The 18,666-nt window shown below is 40.9% G+C and overlaps 3 protein-coding genes across 4 annotated transcripts in view; 1 reads left to right on the plus strand and 2 right to left on the minus strand.

The window, feature by feature from the left end:
* Window positions 1–45: 45 nt before the first annotated feature.
* LOC132784261 (opsin Rh6) lies at window positions 46–1,767 on the minus strand. Its single transcript, XM_060789753.1, has 4 exons — window positions 1,430–1,767; window positions 823–1,357; window positions 481–761; window positions 46–421 (listed from the first exon to the last, which is right to left on the minus strand). Exons 1-4 carry the CDS (start codon window positions 1,600–1,602, stop codon window positions 301–303), a joined length of 1,110 nt encoding a protein of 369 aa, XP_060645736.1. The 5' UTR covers window positions 1,603–1,767; the 3' UTR covers window positions 46–300.
* Window positions 1,768–1,907: 140 nt separating this feature from the next.
* The window catches only part of LOC132784263 (B9 domain-containing protein 1), a 44,428-nt gene continuing 27,669 nt past the window's right edge, over window positions 1,908–18,666 (minus strand). The window contains exons 2-5 of one of the 2 annotated variants that reach the window (XM_060789756.1): window positions 13,070–13,322; window positions 2,602–3,167; window positions 2,301–2,549; window positions 1,908–2,246 (exon numbers count right to left, since the gene is read on the minus strand). In XM_060789756.1, the coding sequence (XP_060645739.1) occupies window positions 2,155–2,246; window positions 2,301–2,549; window positions 2,602–3,034 (774 nt within the window). In that variant the 5' untranslated portion in view covers window positions 3,035–3,167; window positions 13,070–13,322 and the 3' untranslated portion in view covers window positions 1,908–2,154. Of the gene's footprint in view, window positions 2,247–2,300; window positions 2,550–2,601; window positions 3,230–13,069; window positions 13,323–18,666 lie in introns of those variants that run through there. The other variant, XM_060789757.1, reaches the window with a different exon arrangement.
* LOC132784256 (A disintegrin and metalloproteinase with thrombospondin motifs 9) overlaps window positions 9,866–18,666 on the plus strand; it is a 41,414-nt gene continuing 32,613 nt past the window's right edge. The window contains exons 1-2 of the mRNA XM_060789745.1: window positions 9,866–10,234; window positions 10,931–11,802. Coding sequence (XP_060645728.1) covers window positions 11,413–11,802 — 390 coding nt within the window. The 5' untranslated portion in view covers window positions 9,866–10,234; window positions 10,931–11,412. The remainder of the gene's footprint in view (window positions 10,235–10,930; window positions 11,803–18,666) is intronic.

Genomic DNA, 18,666 nt, shown 5'->3' on the forward strand with positions numbered 1-18,666 from the left:
GACACAAACACGCCTTATTTCAGAAGAAGAAAGAAAAAAAGTGAATTTGATTTTGATTTTGTATCAGTTGCACTTTAATATCTCAAACTACTTATTCACTTTCCATATTCCATCTTCCTATTCATTTTTTTTTACATTTTTGAATGCTATCTTTTTTTTTGGTTTTTATAGTTTGTAAGCAAAATTCTTTAGATTAGAATCCTGTAAAGCTCTCAGTTCCTGTGTCTAAAAATCACAAGTCGTCATCTTCATCCTCGTCGTCTTTGGTTGCTGCAGTCGTCGTTCTTTTCGATGGTTTGTTTAGGCCTGAGATTCGCTAACCTCAGCGGTAGCCTGAGTTCTGGAGTCTGAGGCAAAGTCGTCCTTGCCACAGGCCAGGCAGGGCATCTTCTCCCTGAGCACCTGCTTGTACTTAGGATGGCTGCCGGGCAAGAAGATAATATAATCATATAGCCAGATTTTTGTGTGGGCCAAACTCACCTCAAGCCATACACAATTGGGTTGTAAACAGCATTTGCCTTGGCGAAGACCGAGCCACAAATTGTTGCCAGTGGCGAGAGGTACATGGACTCAAAGATGCCCGCGTAGTTGATGATTGTGTAGGGAGTCCAAGCGAAGAACCACAACGATATTGTGGTCAATGCCACCTTGGCCAGCTTGATCTCAATGGCCTTGCTCTTCTCTGCCTCGGTGTTGCGCAGCGAGGCGACATTCATCTTCTTCGCCTGTTCCCTCATGGCCTTCTCGTGGGCGGCCACAGCCTGAGGATAGCCGCAAAGATTGTTTAAGAGCTTGCCTCTCCAAACAGTTCCTTGTACTCACCTTTAAAATGTGATAGTAGGAGAATATGATGGTCATCAGGGGAGTGAGATACACCCAGAGGGAGTAGACAATGATGTAGGAGCGATTCCACCAGTCCTTAGCAAAGTAATCCGTACCACAAGCGGTCATGTTGCCCTCAGGAACATATCGATTCCAACCGAAGAGTGGCAACAGTGCCCAGATGCCACAGATGAGCCACACAATGAAGAGACGGATTACAGCTGCCGTCGCAGTCAGCGGCTTTCGTGCCATGCCCTTGACAATGACGCAGTAGCGATCGTAGGCAATCAGAGTCATGGACCAGATGGACACACAGCCGAAGAGAGATCCAAACATGCCGTAGAGCTCGCAAAGGAACGGACCCATGATCCATGTGCCGTAGAATCCATTGAGCACAACCGGGGGGAACATGGTGAACATCATCATGAAGTCAGAGAAAGCCAAGTTGACCACGAACATGTTCGAAGGTGTTCGCAGACCCTTCGACGAGGTGAACACGTACATCACGATGAAGTTGCCCGTCAGCGAACTTATTCTGTTAGGCAATAGAGAAAAGAAGAGATTCAGTTCAATGGTTCGATTGGAACAACGCTCTTGAACACTTTACCCAAGTACGGCGATAACAAAACCGATGATGCCGAACCACATGGGCTCCAATGGTGGCCACTGATACCAGTAGGGATCCACCATGTGCATGATTTCGGCGGGCACGCTCTCCGCCAGGCTGAGATTGTTGCCATCCCGCAGTTGGGCATAAGCTGGATGATTTAGACTGATCATGGCTCAACTGTGGTCTATCCCAGCAGTTGACTTCGATTTCGGTGGTCGATCTTCGTTTGTAATTGGCTTTCGATTGCGATAGCGACTCCACTGAACTCCGACTGACTCCGCGGCAGAACTATTTGCTGTCCATAGCAATTGAATCTGGGCCCCGGACTGGACGCGAATGCTCTGGCCTGGGACAATTGGGCTGCCTTTATATGCGACGTGTGGTAGGAAACACTTGAGTCGCGAGCGTCTTAAGACTAATTGCCCCCTAATCCAATTAGAACGCACTTGGCCAATCCAAAGTAGTTGGATTTCAAATTCGTTTCCCAATTGCTGCAAATTTGTCGCGTCGGATTAGTGTAAGCGTCACGCTCGACCAGCCCAGCCAAGTCGAGGCAGTCAACGGCAGCCGGTCATGGTCAAGTTTGAGGCAACCACCCTGCAGCAGAGTTCTTTCCCTGACCCAACAACCACCTCGACCAATTAGATTAGAACAAACGTTTGCTTGCATCACTGCAAACCGAGTCTCATTTGCACGTTTTATTCACAGATCTCCGACAGCACTTACGCATGCCAATGGTAGCCCAGCTTACGCGCTCCTCGCATTATCGTGTGCAGCTGCAGCTCCAACGTGCCATAGGACTCCATGCAGAGACCTACAACACAGAAAAGTATTAGAGAGAGGTAATTTAAATGAATAGCTAACTTACCCTTGCTCTGCAGATTGTCCAACAGCACTTTGGGATCTTTTAGCTCCGGCTGGCGACGCAGCAGCCAACTGGTCACGTCGGCCAACATGCTTTGGCACCTGGGCATAAGAATGGGAACTTCATTGAGAACGGAGGATTGATCGCTCTCTCGTTGGCTACCGAAGACCGGAAGATGTGCGTGAGCATAGCCCAACAAAGTCTCAGCATTGCTGCCGTTTTGTCCAAAGACGCTGATCAAGATCTGTGGCCCTGAAAGAGGAATTGTATATGAAAACGAATGGAAAGAAGGAGAGCAACTTACAGCCAAAGGGACTGGTGCTCTTGTATGTCACCTCGATGGGCATGTTGAAGACAATTTTATCATTGAAGTGGCCGCTCTTGTTGGTCGACATCTGTGTGAGACCGTGCTGCGCTCCCGAGGCAAGCTGCCAGTCCGGTCCGGCAACTAATTCGTAGCGGCAGAAGATGAATTCCTTGTCGGGACCCAGTGGAAATGTGGCTGATACTATTTGGCCTGTGACGCATAAGCTAAAGTAGCTGGCAGTGAAGTTGTCATCCATCTCATCAGATTTATGGACGCTCGAGCTTCTTTTTGTTGATTTCCTTCGCCTTGTTTTGCTCGACGCTTTGCTTTGGGCATCGTTGCCAGGGTAACCGGCTTCATCGCTGTCCACATCGTCCATGGCCAACGACCGCTCCGAGGGTGCGTTGCGTCTAAACTGGTTTCTACTCATTGCAGGCAGGTGTTCCTTAACTGGCAGGACTATTGACAGTGTTGCTCAACTCCCGAATGTCGATAAAAGTATTGGAAGTAGCTAGACGAATAAATACTTTATAAAAGTATGCGATAATCTCGTTTTCAGTTAACTAAAGTTTGAAGAAATTAGAATAAAGTTCAATAGAAATATCACAAATTAATATCTTCAATTGTTGTTCGGTAAATTTGTGAGTAATATATTTCAAAGAAAAGCATTGCATACTTTGTTTCTCAAGAAATTCGTTTTAATTCCCATTGCATACTTTCAACGACTTCCTGTTCGATATAAACTTATTTTTCATATATTTTTCCCAGTAAAGAATGTGATTTATTGGAAACTACTCTATGATATATGCATAAGAATGCTAAAAGTTGAGAAAAATCCCAGCTTTATATTACTTGGAAGTTCGGATCGAGTCATAATATGTACTCTCAACGTGACATTTGGCATTCCGAGTGGCGCCAGCTTTAAGAGTCTTGTAAATGTCATTTAATTCTTTCAGCTATTACAGCATCGAGCATTGTTGTCGCTCTTCTGTTTTGCCACACAGCATTTATCTGCGATCAATTAATAATTTTGTTCAAGACAATTTACAAGACTATAATTAATTTCGTCTGTCTGGAGAACTATTATGAGTGTGCCTAGAGTACTTGTTGTAGTTGTATCTAGGCGTTGCTATTGTTCTGGTGTGTGACAAAGGTCAATTGTGTTTGATATATTGTGGTAGGAACAGTGAGTTTCCATAAGATGAATAATGCTGGAGCTCTTTAGTTTCTAAAGAATGATAATACCCTATATGAAATTGAGATATGAATGGAGTATATAGATGTTTAATGATATGAGTGAAGAGAGAAGTGCTGAAAAGTATCTTTAAGTTCGTCAATTGAAGAAGTGGCCACCAGACTTGTTTAGCATGTTTGTAAATCATTATGACAATTTGTTGGCGCTACCGTAACTATAAATTGCGCCCCTTACAACCGGCTTGCCAACAGCTGCCCCCTTTCCCCTCCCTCTGGCGATTATGCAAGAAACTCACGAAGAGCTCAGTGCTCAGCGCGTAATTAAAATGCGCCTCAAATGTGTAATGTCAATAGTTCAAGGCAGCTGGAGGTGTAAACTCAACGCCTATCTGGTGTCTCTTTCAGCTCTCAGCTCTCAGCTCTTGTGGCTCTTTAAGCTCATTCAGCTGGTTGTCTGAGGCGAAATTCGAATCCGACTCCAACTCCAACTCGCAACTCGTGGCAGCTGCAGACATCAGCTGGCAACAGCTGTGCCTATCGCAAACGAGGATCAATTGATGCCTCAGCCAAGTGGCAAGCTACAACTGGCAACTGGCAGGTGGCAAGTGGCAAGTGGCGATTGCTGTGTTGGAATTGACAGCATCGCCCGATGATCGAGAGTGCCATGTGCAATTCTATGCAATAAGCCCATTTTGCATGCCATAAACAAGAGCTTAGGCTTAAGCAATATAAGCCAAAAAGCAAGCGATATAAGCCATGAACCGTGAGCAATAAGCAATAAGCCATCAGACAGTCAGAAAGTCAGACATAAGCGGCTCACATCAGTTTTCTTTGCCCACCCGTCGTCGTCTGCAATTGGAGAGCTCCTTCGCTGCTCCGCCGTCCGCTGCTGCCTCGCTGCCCGAGCTCGTGCTGCTGACGCAGCGACGTCTATATAGAAGTATATACATAATTATATATGCACATAGAAACACATATATAGAATGTGTGCATAATTGTTCCAAGAGTGTTATTAGAGAGTGGCCAAGTAGGGAACAGGAAGATGTAGAACTTTGATAGAATAAATATCACAGTATACAGTTCTGCATAATTGTTGCAAGAGTGTTATAAGAGAGTGGCCAAGTAAGAAACACGAAGAAGTAGAACATTTGACTGTACAAATATCATAGCGAAAAGTTCTGCATTATTTTTTAAAGAGTGACAAGTTAGAAACAGAAACAAGTAGGACATTTGACTTCACAAATACGACAGTAAAAAGTTTTGACTACAGCGTGTCTCACAGTCGATCACACTCAACCATTTTGCATACACTTCGGACAGCTCTTCTGTTGCTTCTGCTTTGGCTGTTGTCTTTACTGTTGTTCTAATACGCCCTGGTATTTATGCAACTTCATTGCTTTATGAGTGCATTCAATTTCGTTTTCAGAAATCAATGAACCAACGAATTAAGGAGAAATATGTACAGACAACATTTTTTTGGCCCCCCTCCTGGGCTTAGCTGACTGAGTTGAGTTCGAGGACTGAGTTGAGTATCGAGTTAAGACATTGCATATTATATGCATGTCTCACTCGCAATTCATTGAATAAAAAAACAATGTTTCAATTCAAGCATTTTCCTCACACAAACACACACACATTCACATTAGGAGCTGCATTTCAGAAAGCTGAGACCGAGTTGAATAAGTCCATTATGGCCTGACATGCTGCCACTGACACTGGCCAATGACAGTGAACGTATTTAAATTCGAAATACGAAATGCGAAATTCAAATTCGCATTCAAAATTTCATCTTCTATCATCTCTATTTCCCATCCAGCCAGCCAACCAACAATTCAGTCATCACATAGTTGGCCTTATGTCTTTCTCCAGTCAGCGGACAGTTCAAAGCGCTTGGCGACCTTGGGGCTGCTGCTGTCCAGGAAACAGTTAAACAATACTTAAATCTATTATGGCATATTGAAGTCAATTTTTACGATGCCGCCTTTCCACTCAGCGGTACTTCTCATCATAACTCGGGCTTTTAATACCCCTGTTTGGCGATTTCTTCATAATTAACTCATCAATAAGATTGTAGGTTATAAAAGTATTCGATGGGACTGGATACTTGTATCAAAGTCAAAGCCCAAGTGATTATTTTCAAGTACATTTTTAGCATATTGTTCTCAGCACACTTTCTCTATCTTGTCTCTCTCTCTCTCTTTCTGTGAATGGGAAGAAGACATATGTGCATATATATTGGAATAGATAAATAGATATACATTAGTTTATATTTGCGCATTGCGTGGGCGGTTGTCTCAGGGTCAACGCACAACGGCCAGCATCGCAGTCGACGGCGGCAGCGACTGAGGCAGAAGCAGCGACTGCGACGGCGGCTCCATCGCCATCTGGGAAGAATTGTATAGGCTGTCGTACGCGTGCAATGGATCTATTAATGTACAACGACGTATGTAGTTGAATGGATGATGTATGCCATACACTTAAGCGAAATGTATCCACAAGATACTCGACGATCGGCGATCGGCACTCGTCATTCGCTCGGTCCACGCAACTTGTGCGCACTAAAATGCTCTTACGCATGTCTTCTGCGATGATATTCCTCATTTCTATCTCTATTTCTATTTCTATGTCGATTTAGATCGATTCCTGTCCACTGATTGACAGCGCACGTAATTGACTTTGATTTTTGCGAATTTCGAAAATTTAGACATCACAGTCGATGGCAAAGCAAAGCGCTACGCAACATTTGCGATCCCATCACAGAGATCGGACGATGCTCGATGGCGAGAGGGTGAATGTCAAAAAGGTTTGTGTTTAGATAGCCCAAATATTTGATTTGACTTGATTTGATTTGATTGAGCAGCTGTCAAGCGAACTTCCAAAACCTGAGCCCAATCGAATAGCGAGTATTCGTATTGTGCTCGCGGCCTCTTTAACTATGCGAATGCCATCAGAAATCCCTCGTCTATGCGTATTCACATTCATTTAAGTTTTCGTAAGCTTTCCATCATTCAATCAGGATCAATATTTATTAATCAAGTGTGCTGGCCCAAAAAGAGTATGTTGAAAATAAAACACACACACACACATCGAGTCAGGGGCACATCCCGAGAAATGACTAAGAGGGCAGCGCGTGTTGGGCACACGGATGAATAAACAGACGCACTGTCTGACAGGCACATCTTCTAGATGTGTATTTAGATAGCTACACAAAACATAGAAGAGATCATCCATGGCTGTATATAACATATAGTATTTATGTATCTGAAGTTGCGCGATCATCGCAGAGATTGCATCTGCAAGATACGCGCCGCATCCGCCGCGATAATCGCTGATCGCCGATCGCTGATCTCTGTGTGGCAACATCGAATGCTAAACAAAATATACACTCGGAGCACAAGTTTATAGTTTATAGCTGCGCGTGCTGCCATTCAGTCTAAATGATCTAAATGCGTTAATTGTTAAGATGATCGAATGCTTCCAGTTTCAATCTTCTATCTTTTTTAGCTTATGCCTGCTGATCAGCATCATCTGTTGCTGTTTCAAGTGCGTTTGATCATTGCCCTTTGACTATTCCCAGAAAGATGCGCGTTTCTTTTGTACAGGGTATATTGATTCGCCAACCTAGATAAACTACTAATTATTCGACTTGCTAATTCAATTATCATTTCAGTTCTCTCTTCTTCAAGTTGTGAGTGTATTTGAGTTTCGGTGAATGAATAGTTTCGCTCTTGCTGGTTGTTTTGTAAGACTTGTTGTTAATCGGCTGCTGTTTAATGTTGCAGCCTGATTTTCATTTTCATTTTCCTGACTGTTGTTAATTACACAACATCTGTTGCACGTCGCCGCCGTCTTGCAACGTCTTCTTGTTGCATGTACTTAGGTCAATTCTGTTCTGTTCGGTTCTCTGTTGTTCATTAGCGTTTTTAGCTTTGCCAAATTTCTAGCATTTTTATGACTGAGAACGAGAAGAAGCAAAGTTTGTGAAATGGATTTTTAATTTTCAACTATATTTTAATGTGGCTAACGAGCGCTCGTCTCTTTTAATTGATTAATTCTTGTGTTGTTGCGTTTGATTAAAGAAAATATTTGTATATGCAAAAAGGTCAATTGCTACATATGGTAATTTGCAATAGAAATGATGTATTCCAGCTAAAAAACTCTTGCTCTTGCTCTTCTATATACAATTTATATACTATATGTTATGTGAGGGGAGCCAAGCCAAGCCAAGAATGTGTTATTTTTGACCACTGATGCGGTCAGCCAACTGTAGCCAACTCAACCTTTAATTAGACTTTTATTCTTGAAGATCACAAAGAATGACAACTTCACTCTTCCAATAAGAATCATCAACTATCACATTCATAGAATACTTTCAGGCAACCTCTATGAATTCTCCGCTATTTTCCCGGGAGAAAAGACAATCTCGCTAACATTTATGCAAGGTTGAGATAATTTACAAAGTAAATTGATCTCTGTGCTTTAGCTTTATTTATCTCTCATGTACGTATCTCACTGATAAACAGTTTTTTTTTTTTAAATGTTTTCCGCCTCTGCAGTTTATTATTCAACTGCATTAGTTGTTTTTTGCTTTTTACGTGTGCATCACTGAAATCAGGGACTTCAATGGCATATAGATCGATTAAATAGAAGCCGATGCGGGCTTTTGTGCTTTCAAAGTGTATTTTAAATCCGGTGCCCATCGAATTTGGTTAAAAAAAAAAAATACTTATTCTTTTCAAAATGAATATAATATGCAGCAAACAAAATCTCTTATTAATCACAGTAAGTAAATGAGTAAAGGATCTATTTTCTCTCCTCTAAGTGGTGAGTAATTTGGGGGAATCAAATTAATTTACCAGACTTAATCACAGTATAATAATGAGTGTGTAAGTCTCGTGAGTCAAATATAGAGAGTGATAAAAAAAGTAAGTCTGTGACCAATGATTATGAAATATGGGAATTCGACAGGAAATTATACTTATGATTTGTTTCTTACTCATTTCCCCTCCGTAGCAAATGAGGCATGAAATCTAAGCACAGTTTTGGCGCAATTTCTATGATTTGGCCTTGAACTTTGGCATACATAACATATGGGCGTACATTTGCTTTAAGTTTGTGGCTACTCTGTCAGTTTTATCACGACTGGATAATAAAGCTGCTTATCGCACAAACTAATCAAGATGCTTTTGTATCTAACAAATAGTGCGCGGTTCCGCAACATTAGGCCGCACTGGCGCCATCTATTGCTCGAGGTTTGTGAAGCAGTGTTTTTTAGGTATTCAAGATAAGGTATTTTAAAGTCGAGCAATACGTTTTTTACTTGTTTTGTTTCTTTTACGGTTTATGTTCTGTGTTTTTGTTTCGATTTTGTATTTTTGAGTTCTGTGCAAGCTTCGAGTCGGCTAAGAGAATATTTTGCCGATCGCAGCTTGTGCTCTTTGAAAGCTTCGCTCAGCACGCGGTTTCTCGTTAGCGTTGTAGTAGTATATAAGCACATATATCTCTCTCCCCATCTCTGTCCCTCTCTCTCACTCTTGCTCTCGCTCTCGTTCTCTGTGTGTGTGTTGGTGTAAACGATCGCTTGACACGTTTTCGATAGAGCGCTTTAGCTTTGCTATCGCTCGAAGCGGCTCGAGCTCGTCGCTTGGCTTCGGGCTTCGGCTTTGGGCCGGCACGACTTCGTGCCCCATTTGGTGGGGCAGCTAGAGGCCTTTTTGGTGGCAGCCACCTGGCTGTCTCAGATCCGGATGCACAGACAGGATGCCTGGCAAGCAAAGCCTGCGGAGTCCGACAGGCAAAAACCGCTCTCTAAGGCGTCTCGTGGTCAACTAAAGCCAGCGAAATGATTGTCGTCTGAGATGAGAGTGTGTGTGTGTGGCGTGTGCGTCTATGTATGTATGTGAGCGTGTATGTATTAAGGTACATATGTGTTGTGCTGGCGGCGAGTTTAGCGTGGCCGCGGCAACAGAAACAGAAACAGCAACAGAAACAGAAGCGTAAACACAGTCAAACAGTCAGAAGAGGGAACTCGAGCGATCGACGCGAAAACGCGCAAGCGGACTTTAATTTCTGTTTCTGCTATTTTTTTCGAGCATTTCGGGTCTTTCGTCTTTTTTTTCGATTTTTGCGCGCGCAGCGATTTAAGTTTTAATTTTTTTGGGCCCGTCAACAACGTACGACAAATCGAGAGTTAAATTTTTCAGATTCCATTCGCGATACCCAAACGTCCATACAAATTTCAGTTGCAGTTTCAGTTTCAGTTTCTGTTTCCGTTTCAATTTTAATTCCGATTGCGATTCCAATTCCGATAACGATTCGCGTTACGTTTTCGAGTCCTGGCATCCCCCAGCAACAGCAACAACAACGACAACAGCAACAAGTGTTTACAATGCTCAACAGATTTCGGTTTAACGTGACTGTTGATTAATAAATAACGGTAATAATGATGCTGCTTTTAAGCCTGGCTAATAGTAAATGCATATCTACTAATGTCTGTGTGTATGTGTCTGTGTCTGTGTGAGTGCGTGTCTGTGCGTGTGTGTGTGCCTTGCTCTAAACTTTGACACGGTTGACGGCAACCTTCGCTAGATGTCGCTAGCTAAATGTTAATCAAGAAGTAAAAGAAGCAAAAAAAAAACAACACAACACAAGACAGCAAAAAAGGCAACAAAAAGTTGCTAAAGTTGATAAATATTAAGTTGAATATGCAGCATGAAAAGCAACAACATATATACATATGTCTAGATACACACATACACACACATAGAGTATTATACTATTATATGCTGTGCTGTGCTATGTATGTTTGTATCTATGCTGAGATCGTGTGAACGAACAAGAAATGCGAAATAACATTGGATGTTTCAGTGGCTAAGCGCGAACACTTTCATATGACAAGCAAAAAGATAGACCGAAAGATACAAACATAGATATGCGTGTACATATTTACATACTCTTATGTACGTAATGCGTGCGTGTGCGTGATAGCACATGGTATCTGTATCTGTATCTGTATCTGCTTATGTATCTGTATCTGTATCTGTATCAGTAGTTTATCTGGCTTTGCTTTTTTTTTGGCAAGTGAGTCGCGTTAGTCAGTTGCTAACTTCTTAAATCGTTTTATTTCATGAAGAGGTCTCCAAAATATAGTCCTACTACAACAACAACCACAACCACAATCACAAGAACTCAGCACCTCAGCATCCGCGAGCAGTTATCTGGAAGAATAGAAGATACAATGTTACTACTCGTACATGCCTCACTCTCAGTCTCAGTCTCAGTTGCGGCTGCCTGAGCGCGTGCGTTGCGGTGAAGGCAGCTCCAACAACAGCGCCTTTGGTAACGGCAACAGCAACGACAACAGCAACAGCAACGACAACAGCAACATCAACGACAGCGGCAAAGGCAACGGCAACGGCGACTGCCGCATTTCAATTAACAAAATAAGCAAGCCCGTAAAATCAACATAATAGATACATACATACACACACACTTTGTAGATACAATAGACTACCACAATATAGTGAACTGAAGCCACACACGCACATTCGCTGTACGTGCCTCGTTGCCAATTGTAATTGACAGCCAGAGCAGCAGCTTAAGCTGAAGTCCGCTATGTCTAATGCGTCGCCAGGAACGGAGCCAGCAACGCTCCCAGCTGAGGGCCATCAGCTGCTCTATCGGAGAGAAGCGGATGCAGAGATCACACGGACAACAACGGAATACACAAAGCTGCACGACGATGAGGATGACCAAAGTTGGGGCAGCGACACGCCCACATTGCGAGCAAAGCCCACGCGCACAGCCTACGAGGAATGGGAGAGGGCGAAACAGCGGGAGAAGAAACAGCAGACAGCAATGGATGCAACATCAGCAGCAGCAGATACATTTGCAGGCTTCGGTTTGGATGACAATGTGCTGCGGCATTCGTATAAGGGAACGCCGCCTGAGATCTACTCGCCCAAAAAGGAATTCATCTACACGCAGCCGCTGGTCGAGAAGCAGGTAAATACTCTCTAACTCTCTCATCTAACTCCGAACTTGAAGTTAAGTTCACTTCCCTGACAGAAGATCGCCACTGGCGACTCTCGAGAGCAGCCCTTCGTTTCATATTTCATGGCGTGATTTTAAGTTTTGAGTTTGTCTTTGAGATTGGGTTGAGTTGAGTTTGGCCTTTTGTTTCACAAAGCACAGTGGTTAAATGGTATAAAACTGATTACTAAATTTAATTATTTAAAAACTGAAAATTAAATTAAAAAACTTTGCAGCGAAAGCTTTGTTTAATATTAATTTATATATTTTGATTAATTCCTAACTTAATGTTATCGATTTTCACCAGCCTGTGAACCACTGTTTGGCGTTTCATTTATCGAAATCGGCTTGCGTAGCCAAACGAAAATCAACTTAATTTATTGCTTTCATTCGCATCGATTTGTCCAGTTCTTCCATTCCTTTATAATTTCATTTGATTTGTCGCTTCGTCGATATCTATTTTTTTTGTTGGTTTGGCTTTGGTTTTGCTTTTGTTTTTGTGGCTTGTCTTTTTTGTTTTTATTTCTCTTTTTTGGTTAACTAAAGCCCAAAGAAATACAAAGAAAGCGACGTCGCGTCCGACTACCAGCATCGCATTTGAATACACACGCTTCGCTGCACAGAGGCAGCAACAAGCAACAAATAACAAAAATGGAAATACAAACGAAAAAAAAATCACAATCAAATTCAATTTTGCGGATTGCAAGCCGGCAAGACACTGTTAAATTTAAAAAACAGACGCAGACCCAGACAGACTGAGGACTAGAGAGAGAAAATAGAAGAGATCTCTGAATAGAGAAGAGAGAGACAACAACATAATTACAATCTAATCAGTGCGGGCCCAAAAATAAAATATAAACAGAAGAAGCTAGAATAGAGGGCGATGAAATGGTGAATCAACTTATTGTTTACATGTTAACTCCCATTTTAATAACGTAACCGAACGCATAGGGAATAGATCTCTACGTCATACGTTACGTATACGTTACGCATGGTATAAATCACATCTGGATATCATAGCAGACCGATAACAGTTGCGCCATTGCTGCTGCTGGCTGACATGAGCTTCCGTTATGATCTTTAATGCGGTGTTATCTCTTTTTTTCTTTTGCTATGTTTATCTTATGAAATGTATCTTTATCTGAGCCATAATTCAGCGAATCAGCTGATTCATCGGAATAAATTACTTACTGTTTACAACGAGGTAATAAAATATTGACATGTTTATTCTTCTACTCACTTGTCAAACTCAAAGACTAGAGCAACATTTGATACTTGCATCGTGCCATGAATGAGTTGCATTTGCAGCTGCAGGTATTTAATGCAAATCCAGCACATTTTTTATTTCTTACTCCAGTTGTGAGAATTGCAGAGTTCAGTTTTCGGACACAAGCAGAAGGTGTGACCACAGAGAGTCCAAAGGCAATTAGTCAGATCAATCTGTTTGGCTGCCGAGACTCGACGAGACTGAGACTGAGACGTGACATTTTAGCCTGTGAAAACAAAACGGAAACCCATTAGTCACTTGCAAAAATATCCATTTACATTTTATCAGCTTTATGAGTTGAGTTGAGTTGAGGCACCTCGATAGTTCGCTACCTCTGTTCACTTTATTCTGTGTGCTCAAGTAGGCGGGAGACGAGGACGATGTAAGTATAGTATTGTGTCGCTGCTCGTATCTATCAACAACATTATGGTGTGTAATTTTAACAAAACAACACGAACGAACAGCTTGAACAGCAGAATGAATGAATACATATGTAAATATATTAGTTGGGAGTTCTCGCATGTAAATAGAATTCATAAATAATGTTGGCTGCGTATTAGGAAGTCGATGCGGCTGTCAGAGCCGTGATCCGCCACATGTTCAATACAACACAAGTACGACAAGTGTTGATAACACACTCTTTATGGCCGTGTGTGTATGTGTCTAACCCCATTGGGACGGCATTGGCAATTGGGAATGACAACCAGAAACTGGACTGCCTCAGTTCAAATGGCGTCAGTCTCGCATGCATACGTCGCAGCCCTTTTTCTGCTGCTCTCAACAGACAGCATCAACATCAACATCAACATCAGCACACTTAAGCGCACATGAAAAATAGGGGCAATTTTTTAATGTGTGTTGCTTTTGTTTTGCTCGTTTTTTTCGTTTTTTCAGCTTGCGTCTTTCTTAAAAATAAATTCTGTCATTTTTTATGTGGCGCTAGTTGCTGTAAGTACTATATACACACAAATTCTATATACATGCTCTTGTAGTCGGAATCATTTTTGTATTTATCGCCATAGAATTTCGAGCTTGCCCCAATCCAATTTGTATTTCAACAATGATTTTTTCGTATAATGTTTAGAATTTGAATATGTATATCATTTATTTATTTCGGTCGTACGACGACGCTTTGCGCATGTTTCTTAGCCCCTATTTGTTGTTGTTGCCCCACTGTGTGTTTTTTTTTTCTTTGGTTTTTTTTTTTGTTATTTATTTTGTCTACTTTAAATAAATATCATGAAAAATTTTAGCGTTCGTTGACATCAACACAAAATAAGGGGAACAAGTAGAAGCGCTGCACTCTTGAAGAGCTCAACTAGCAGATACCCAGTGCCCACAGTGCGTATACGCATTGCAAGAAACACTCAGCCATAGATGGCGCCACTGCACTATGAGAAATTGCTTCTTCAATAAATGTTTTTTTTTAATTGGTCAATTCTAAAGATATATTGATTGAGGAAACGTTTATCGTTAATATAATTAATTGCCTGCATTTGGTCATAAATTGCAGTTCGCTTTGGCACTCATTAAACCCCATTTGGACACTTTTCAACGGGGTATAAAAAGAAAACAAATTGCAAGAAATTAAACATTTGTCTGTCACTCGCAAATGCCAAAAATTTTGAGTAAGCTAAAGCACGATTCGAATGGGTGTAACTTCGTGGCCGACCTATGAATACGCTCTAGGAAAGCACGAGGATCAAGTGTGGTCACATCTTCAAGCTGACTTTATAATCAACTCGGAATTATTCCGCTCAGCTCAGCTCAGCAAGTCTTGCAATTAATTTGAGTATGAGTTATCGGTGGTAATAATTTTTGCAATTTTATTAGATACTTTTTCCGGGGAAGGCGTGCCAGGGCCCTTTGCGTGATGAATAGCGGCAAATGGCTCGTCGGAATTATAATGCTGTCATAATGGCCAAAACGGTCAGAGATTTCAATTGAGACAAAAGAAAAAGGCTTAAAATAAAGATAAATAATCGTAAATTGAAGTGTTTTTTGCCGGGGCGTGACTTTAGGGTGTTGGTGACAGTTTCGGTTTCAATTCGAGTTGAGTTTTGAGTCGTTGGCTTTGCATTTTTGAGCATTATTATTATTATTATGGGCTGTTGTGTGTTACGTGCTCTATGCGCCAAAATCAACCTCCCCACCCCACCCTGCACCCGCATTGAGCCACCCACGTTTACGAGAAATATAAAAACACCGAAAAAATTCTTTAGCAATTTCAAGCTAAAAAACAAAAGCTGTCAAAGTGATAAAAAAATTAAAATAAAATGAATGTCAGCAAGAATCAGAGAATCACATCGCGGCAGAGATGTGAGACGACAAGTGTTTGTTGATTTTAATTAATTCTTTTTTAATTTATCAGCCAAGATTAATGTTAAACATTTTCAACCTAGTGAGCAGTTGGTTTCCAAACTGATTTCGGCTCGGATTTTAGATTTCATCTTTCGGATTTCGCCTTTCGGACTTCGAATCTTGTTTCATTTTGTTATGCATGATGTGTCTCCGTCTCTCCCTCGGTATCTCCCCATCGGGTATTTAGCTATTTATTATATTAATATGGACTTTAGGCAGCCATTTTAAGCAAGGCATTAGCATAATTGCTTACCAATGTCCATCCACAGCCGCAATCGTCCATTCAAGGCGAAAACACCTCTAATAATTGTGTGTCCAATTTTTCTACACATTTGTTTTGTTTTCGATGTTTCTCGTTTTCTTTTCTGCATGTCAAAAGTTGTGAATGAATTTTTCGCCAAATCGATTTGAGTGTTATTAGGAGGAAGATACACGCATTTGGATTAGGATTTGGATAAGTAATAATTTGTTTAACTGATTTGTTGGCTTACATCAAAGCAAGAACCGCCTATAAACTATAAACTTGAAAAATTAGCCAAAATCTGGTTTTGTCTCGGTCTTCGGATCCGACTCCGTCTCGGTTTTGGTTTTGGTTTCGGCCTAAGGTTGCCTTCAGCTGGCTTAATGCTTTATATGGTATTTAGTCTGTTTGTTTTGCTTCGTTTGTGGCAGTTCCCCAACCATAAGAAACGCTCTTAATGATTTTTTTATTTATTTGCTGTCATTTAACATATTGTTGTGAGCGTTGGTCTCCATTCTGCAGATGAAACTTGTAACATCACTTTACATAATTTCATTAACTATTATTATTTTGATTTTATGGCACTCGTTTAATTATTTCACACAACTGTTGTCATCACTTTGGTTTGGTGGCATCATCTCTGAAGCTGTGAAGATATACTTTACATATACACACATCACAAATCGTCTATAGCTTTGGTATTATCGACTTACGCTTAGTGCTTTGCATATAAATTGGGGACCCGCCGCTTTTATTCATATGCTAAACTCTTCTCTGCTTGAATTCAGAAGTCAAAGTGGCATTGGCTTTGGCTTAGACTTTCCTCCCTCAGACTCCCCCTCAGGTCTATTTAAAAAAGCAAAGCTTGAGGCATCATCGCTTTATCATTGAACTCGAGAATGGGTGCAGCAGTCTCATAAACTTGAAACATCTTTCAATTCGAAACAAAAAAGATTCTTTAATGGCAGGGTCTTCGACGTTTGTGTGTTCTCGTTTTTTTTATTAATATTTCAAGGAGCCCATTGGGCAGCCCCGGATCTGTCGGAATGCCTTTGTTTCGATTCCCCCAGAATTAGACAAAATGTTGCGGTTTTATGCTGCGATCTATGTGAGGTCGCTCCGACAGAGACGCAGTCAGGGCGTATTTATTTTGTTATAAATTTGGGAGGAATGATTTATGAATCGGCTGATGGGAAGAATGTCGTTTTGATTGCACCCTGCTGCAGTTCCTGGATGCGGAGAGATACTTCTCGGAATGAAGCATGATAATCTTCCATATGTGCTGCTATCGATGCTCTTCATCTGTATTCTGTATTCGTTTAGTATCGCATTATATGTGAGTCCCACACCCTTTCATCTATTTGTTATTTGTTAAATCTTAGATGTTATATGTTATTGATTATTTGTTGTTTGCTATCTGTATAAATTTCGCTTCTGGGGCTTCTGGTCAAACCTAACAAACTATAATTTGCATATAAATTCGATTTATTGTCATAATTAAATCGACCAGTTTTATTTATTATCTATTTGCATTTCGTTGACTGAACGAACAGCCTCTGTCTGTATTCTCTTATTGCTTGGACAAATATTTCCGTGTTTGTTTTCGCTGCTGCTGCCGGCTACTAAACGCCTCTTCGTCGCTATCTGAGCCTAGGACCACACACACACTCAGTACACACTCTCAGAGTGTTTAAACGTGGCCCTTAAAAGCTGCTGACTGCTGATAGGTGATAGATACTTGCAGATACTCGAAATGTACACAGAAGACTCGGTCACTGATAGATGTTAATTTGTGGCACAAATGTGACGATGTTTACTCAAATGTTTAGCTACACGCACACACAGTTTTACACTCATGTGGGCTACTCTGCTGTCTGTTATGTATACGTCAAGTTGTACATGAATCTAACGATGACGATCGAGATCAAATCGTTTAGTGATCAGCACAGTTCGCTGCTCTGTCTATCAAAAATGTGTGTTAGCAACATGACATAGAACTTGGCGATAGCATCCTCGATCCGTGAACATCAATTCGGCGCCAATCTCTATCTTATCAGTGCAATGCTATATTGGCATATATGAGTTGAGGCACGTCTGCCACTAACTCAGCTGCTTTGTGCGCTATTTATAATTCATCGACAATCTAAACAATAAGCTTATTTATTATAATCTAATTAATTTGGTAGCTTTAAATGTGACTGCCTCGCCTCGGACTAAAACATGCAACACTTTCGATCGGAAAAGAGCAATTTTGCATAAACATATGGATCGTTATATATTTAGATATCTGTATATATAGATCGGTTGATGTGTACATATGTTTTATTTTCAAGAATTGTGCATGTTTGTATGCGATGCTTATTCTATTTTTTATTTGGACAAGTGCATGGCGGCCACGTTAAGAAATTCTTGTGCACGATTCAAGAAAAAGTACATTCGATATACATTTATTTTTATATTTTTATATGCATAAAACTCATCGTCTACAGACGATCATTTATCATTTATCCACAACTACAATTTTTCAAAAATAATTATCAATTCCGAATAGTATCGAAGCCAAACTTAAAATGGACAACAATATTCAAATTTTATTGAAAATGCTTTTATAAAGCAATAGTCGAAATTCTATTTTGGCAGGTAATAACATGAGCCCATTTCATTTAAAATATTCCGATTATTTTTGTATTTTATTCTAAATTTGGATTTCCTTTCTGCCAAATAGTTTGCCTGCAATAAATTCGAATTCGATTATACATTAAAATGTATGGCAGCGGACCAAATTCATAAGCAAATATTATACTCGAATACTATATAAGAGATCTTATGTATCGTACATATTTATAATGTAGCTGCCGATTGCAATGAACGCTTGTGGGCAAGGGCTCTTTAAAAGAAAAGAAAAGCAACAACAACGAATAGTAGCAATTTGTATGCCACATGCTGAACACAGTCATTGCCTTCAACA

Source organism: Drosophila nasuta, chromosome 2R, assembly GCF_023558535.2.
Source record: "Drosophila nasuta strain 15112-1781.00 chromosome 2R, ASM2355853v1, whole genome shotgun sequence".
In the NCBI taxonomy this organism is placed as follows: Eukaryota; Metazoa; Arthropoda; class Insecta; order Diptera; family Drosophilidae; genus Drosophila; species Drosophila nasuta.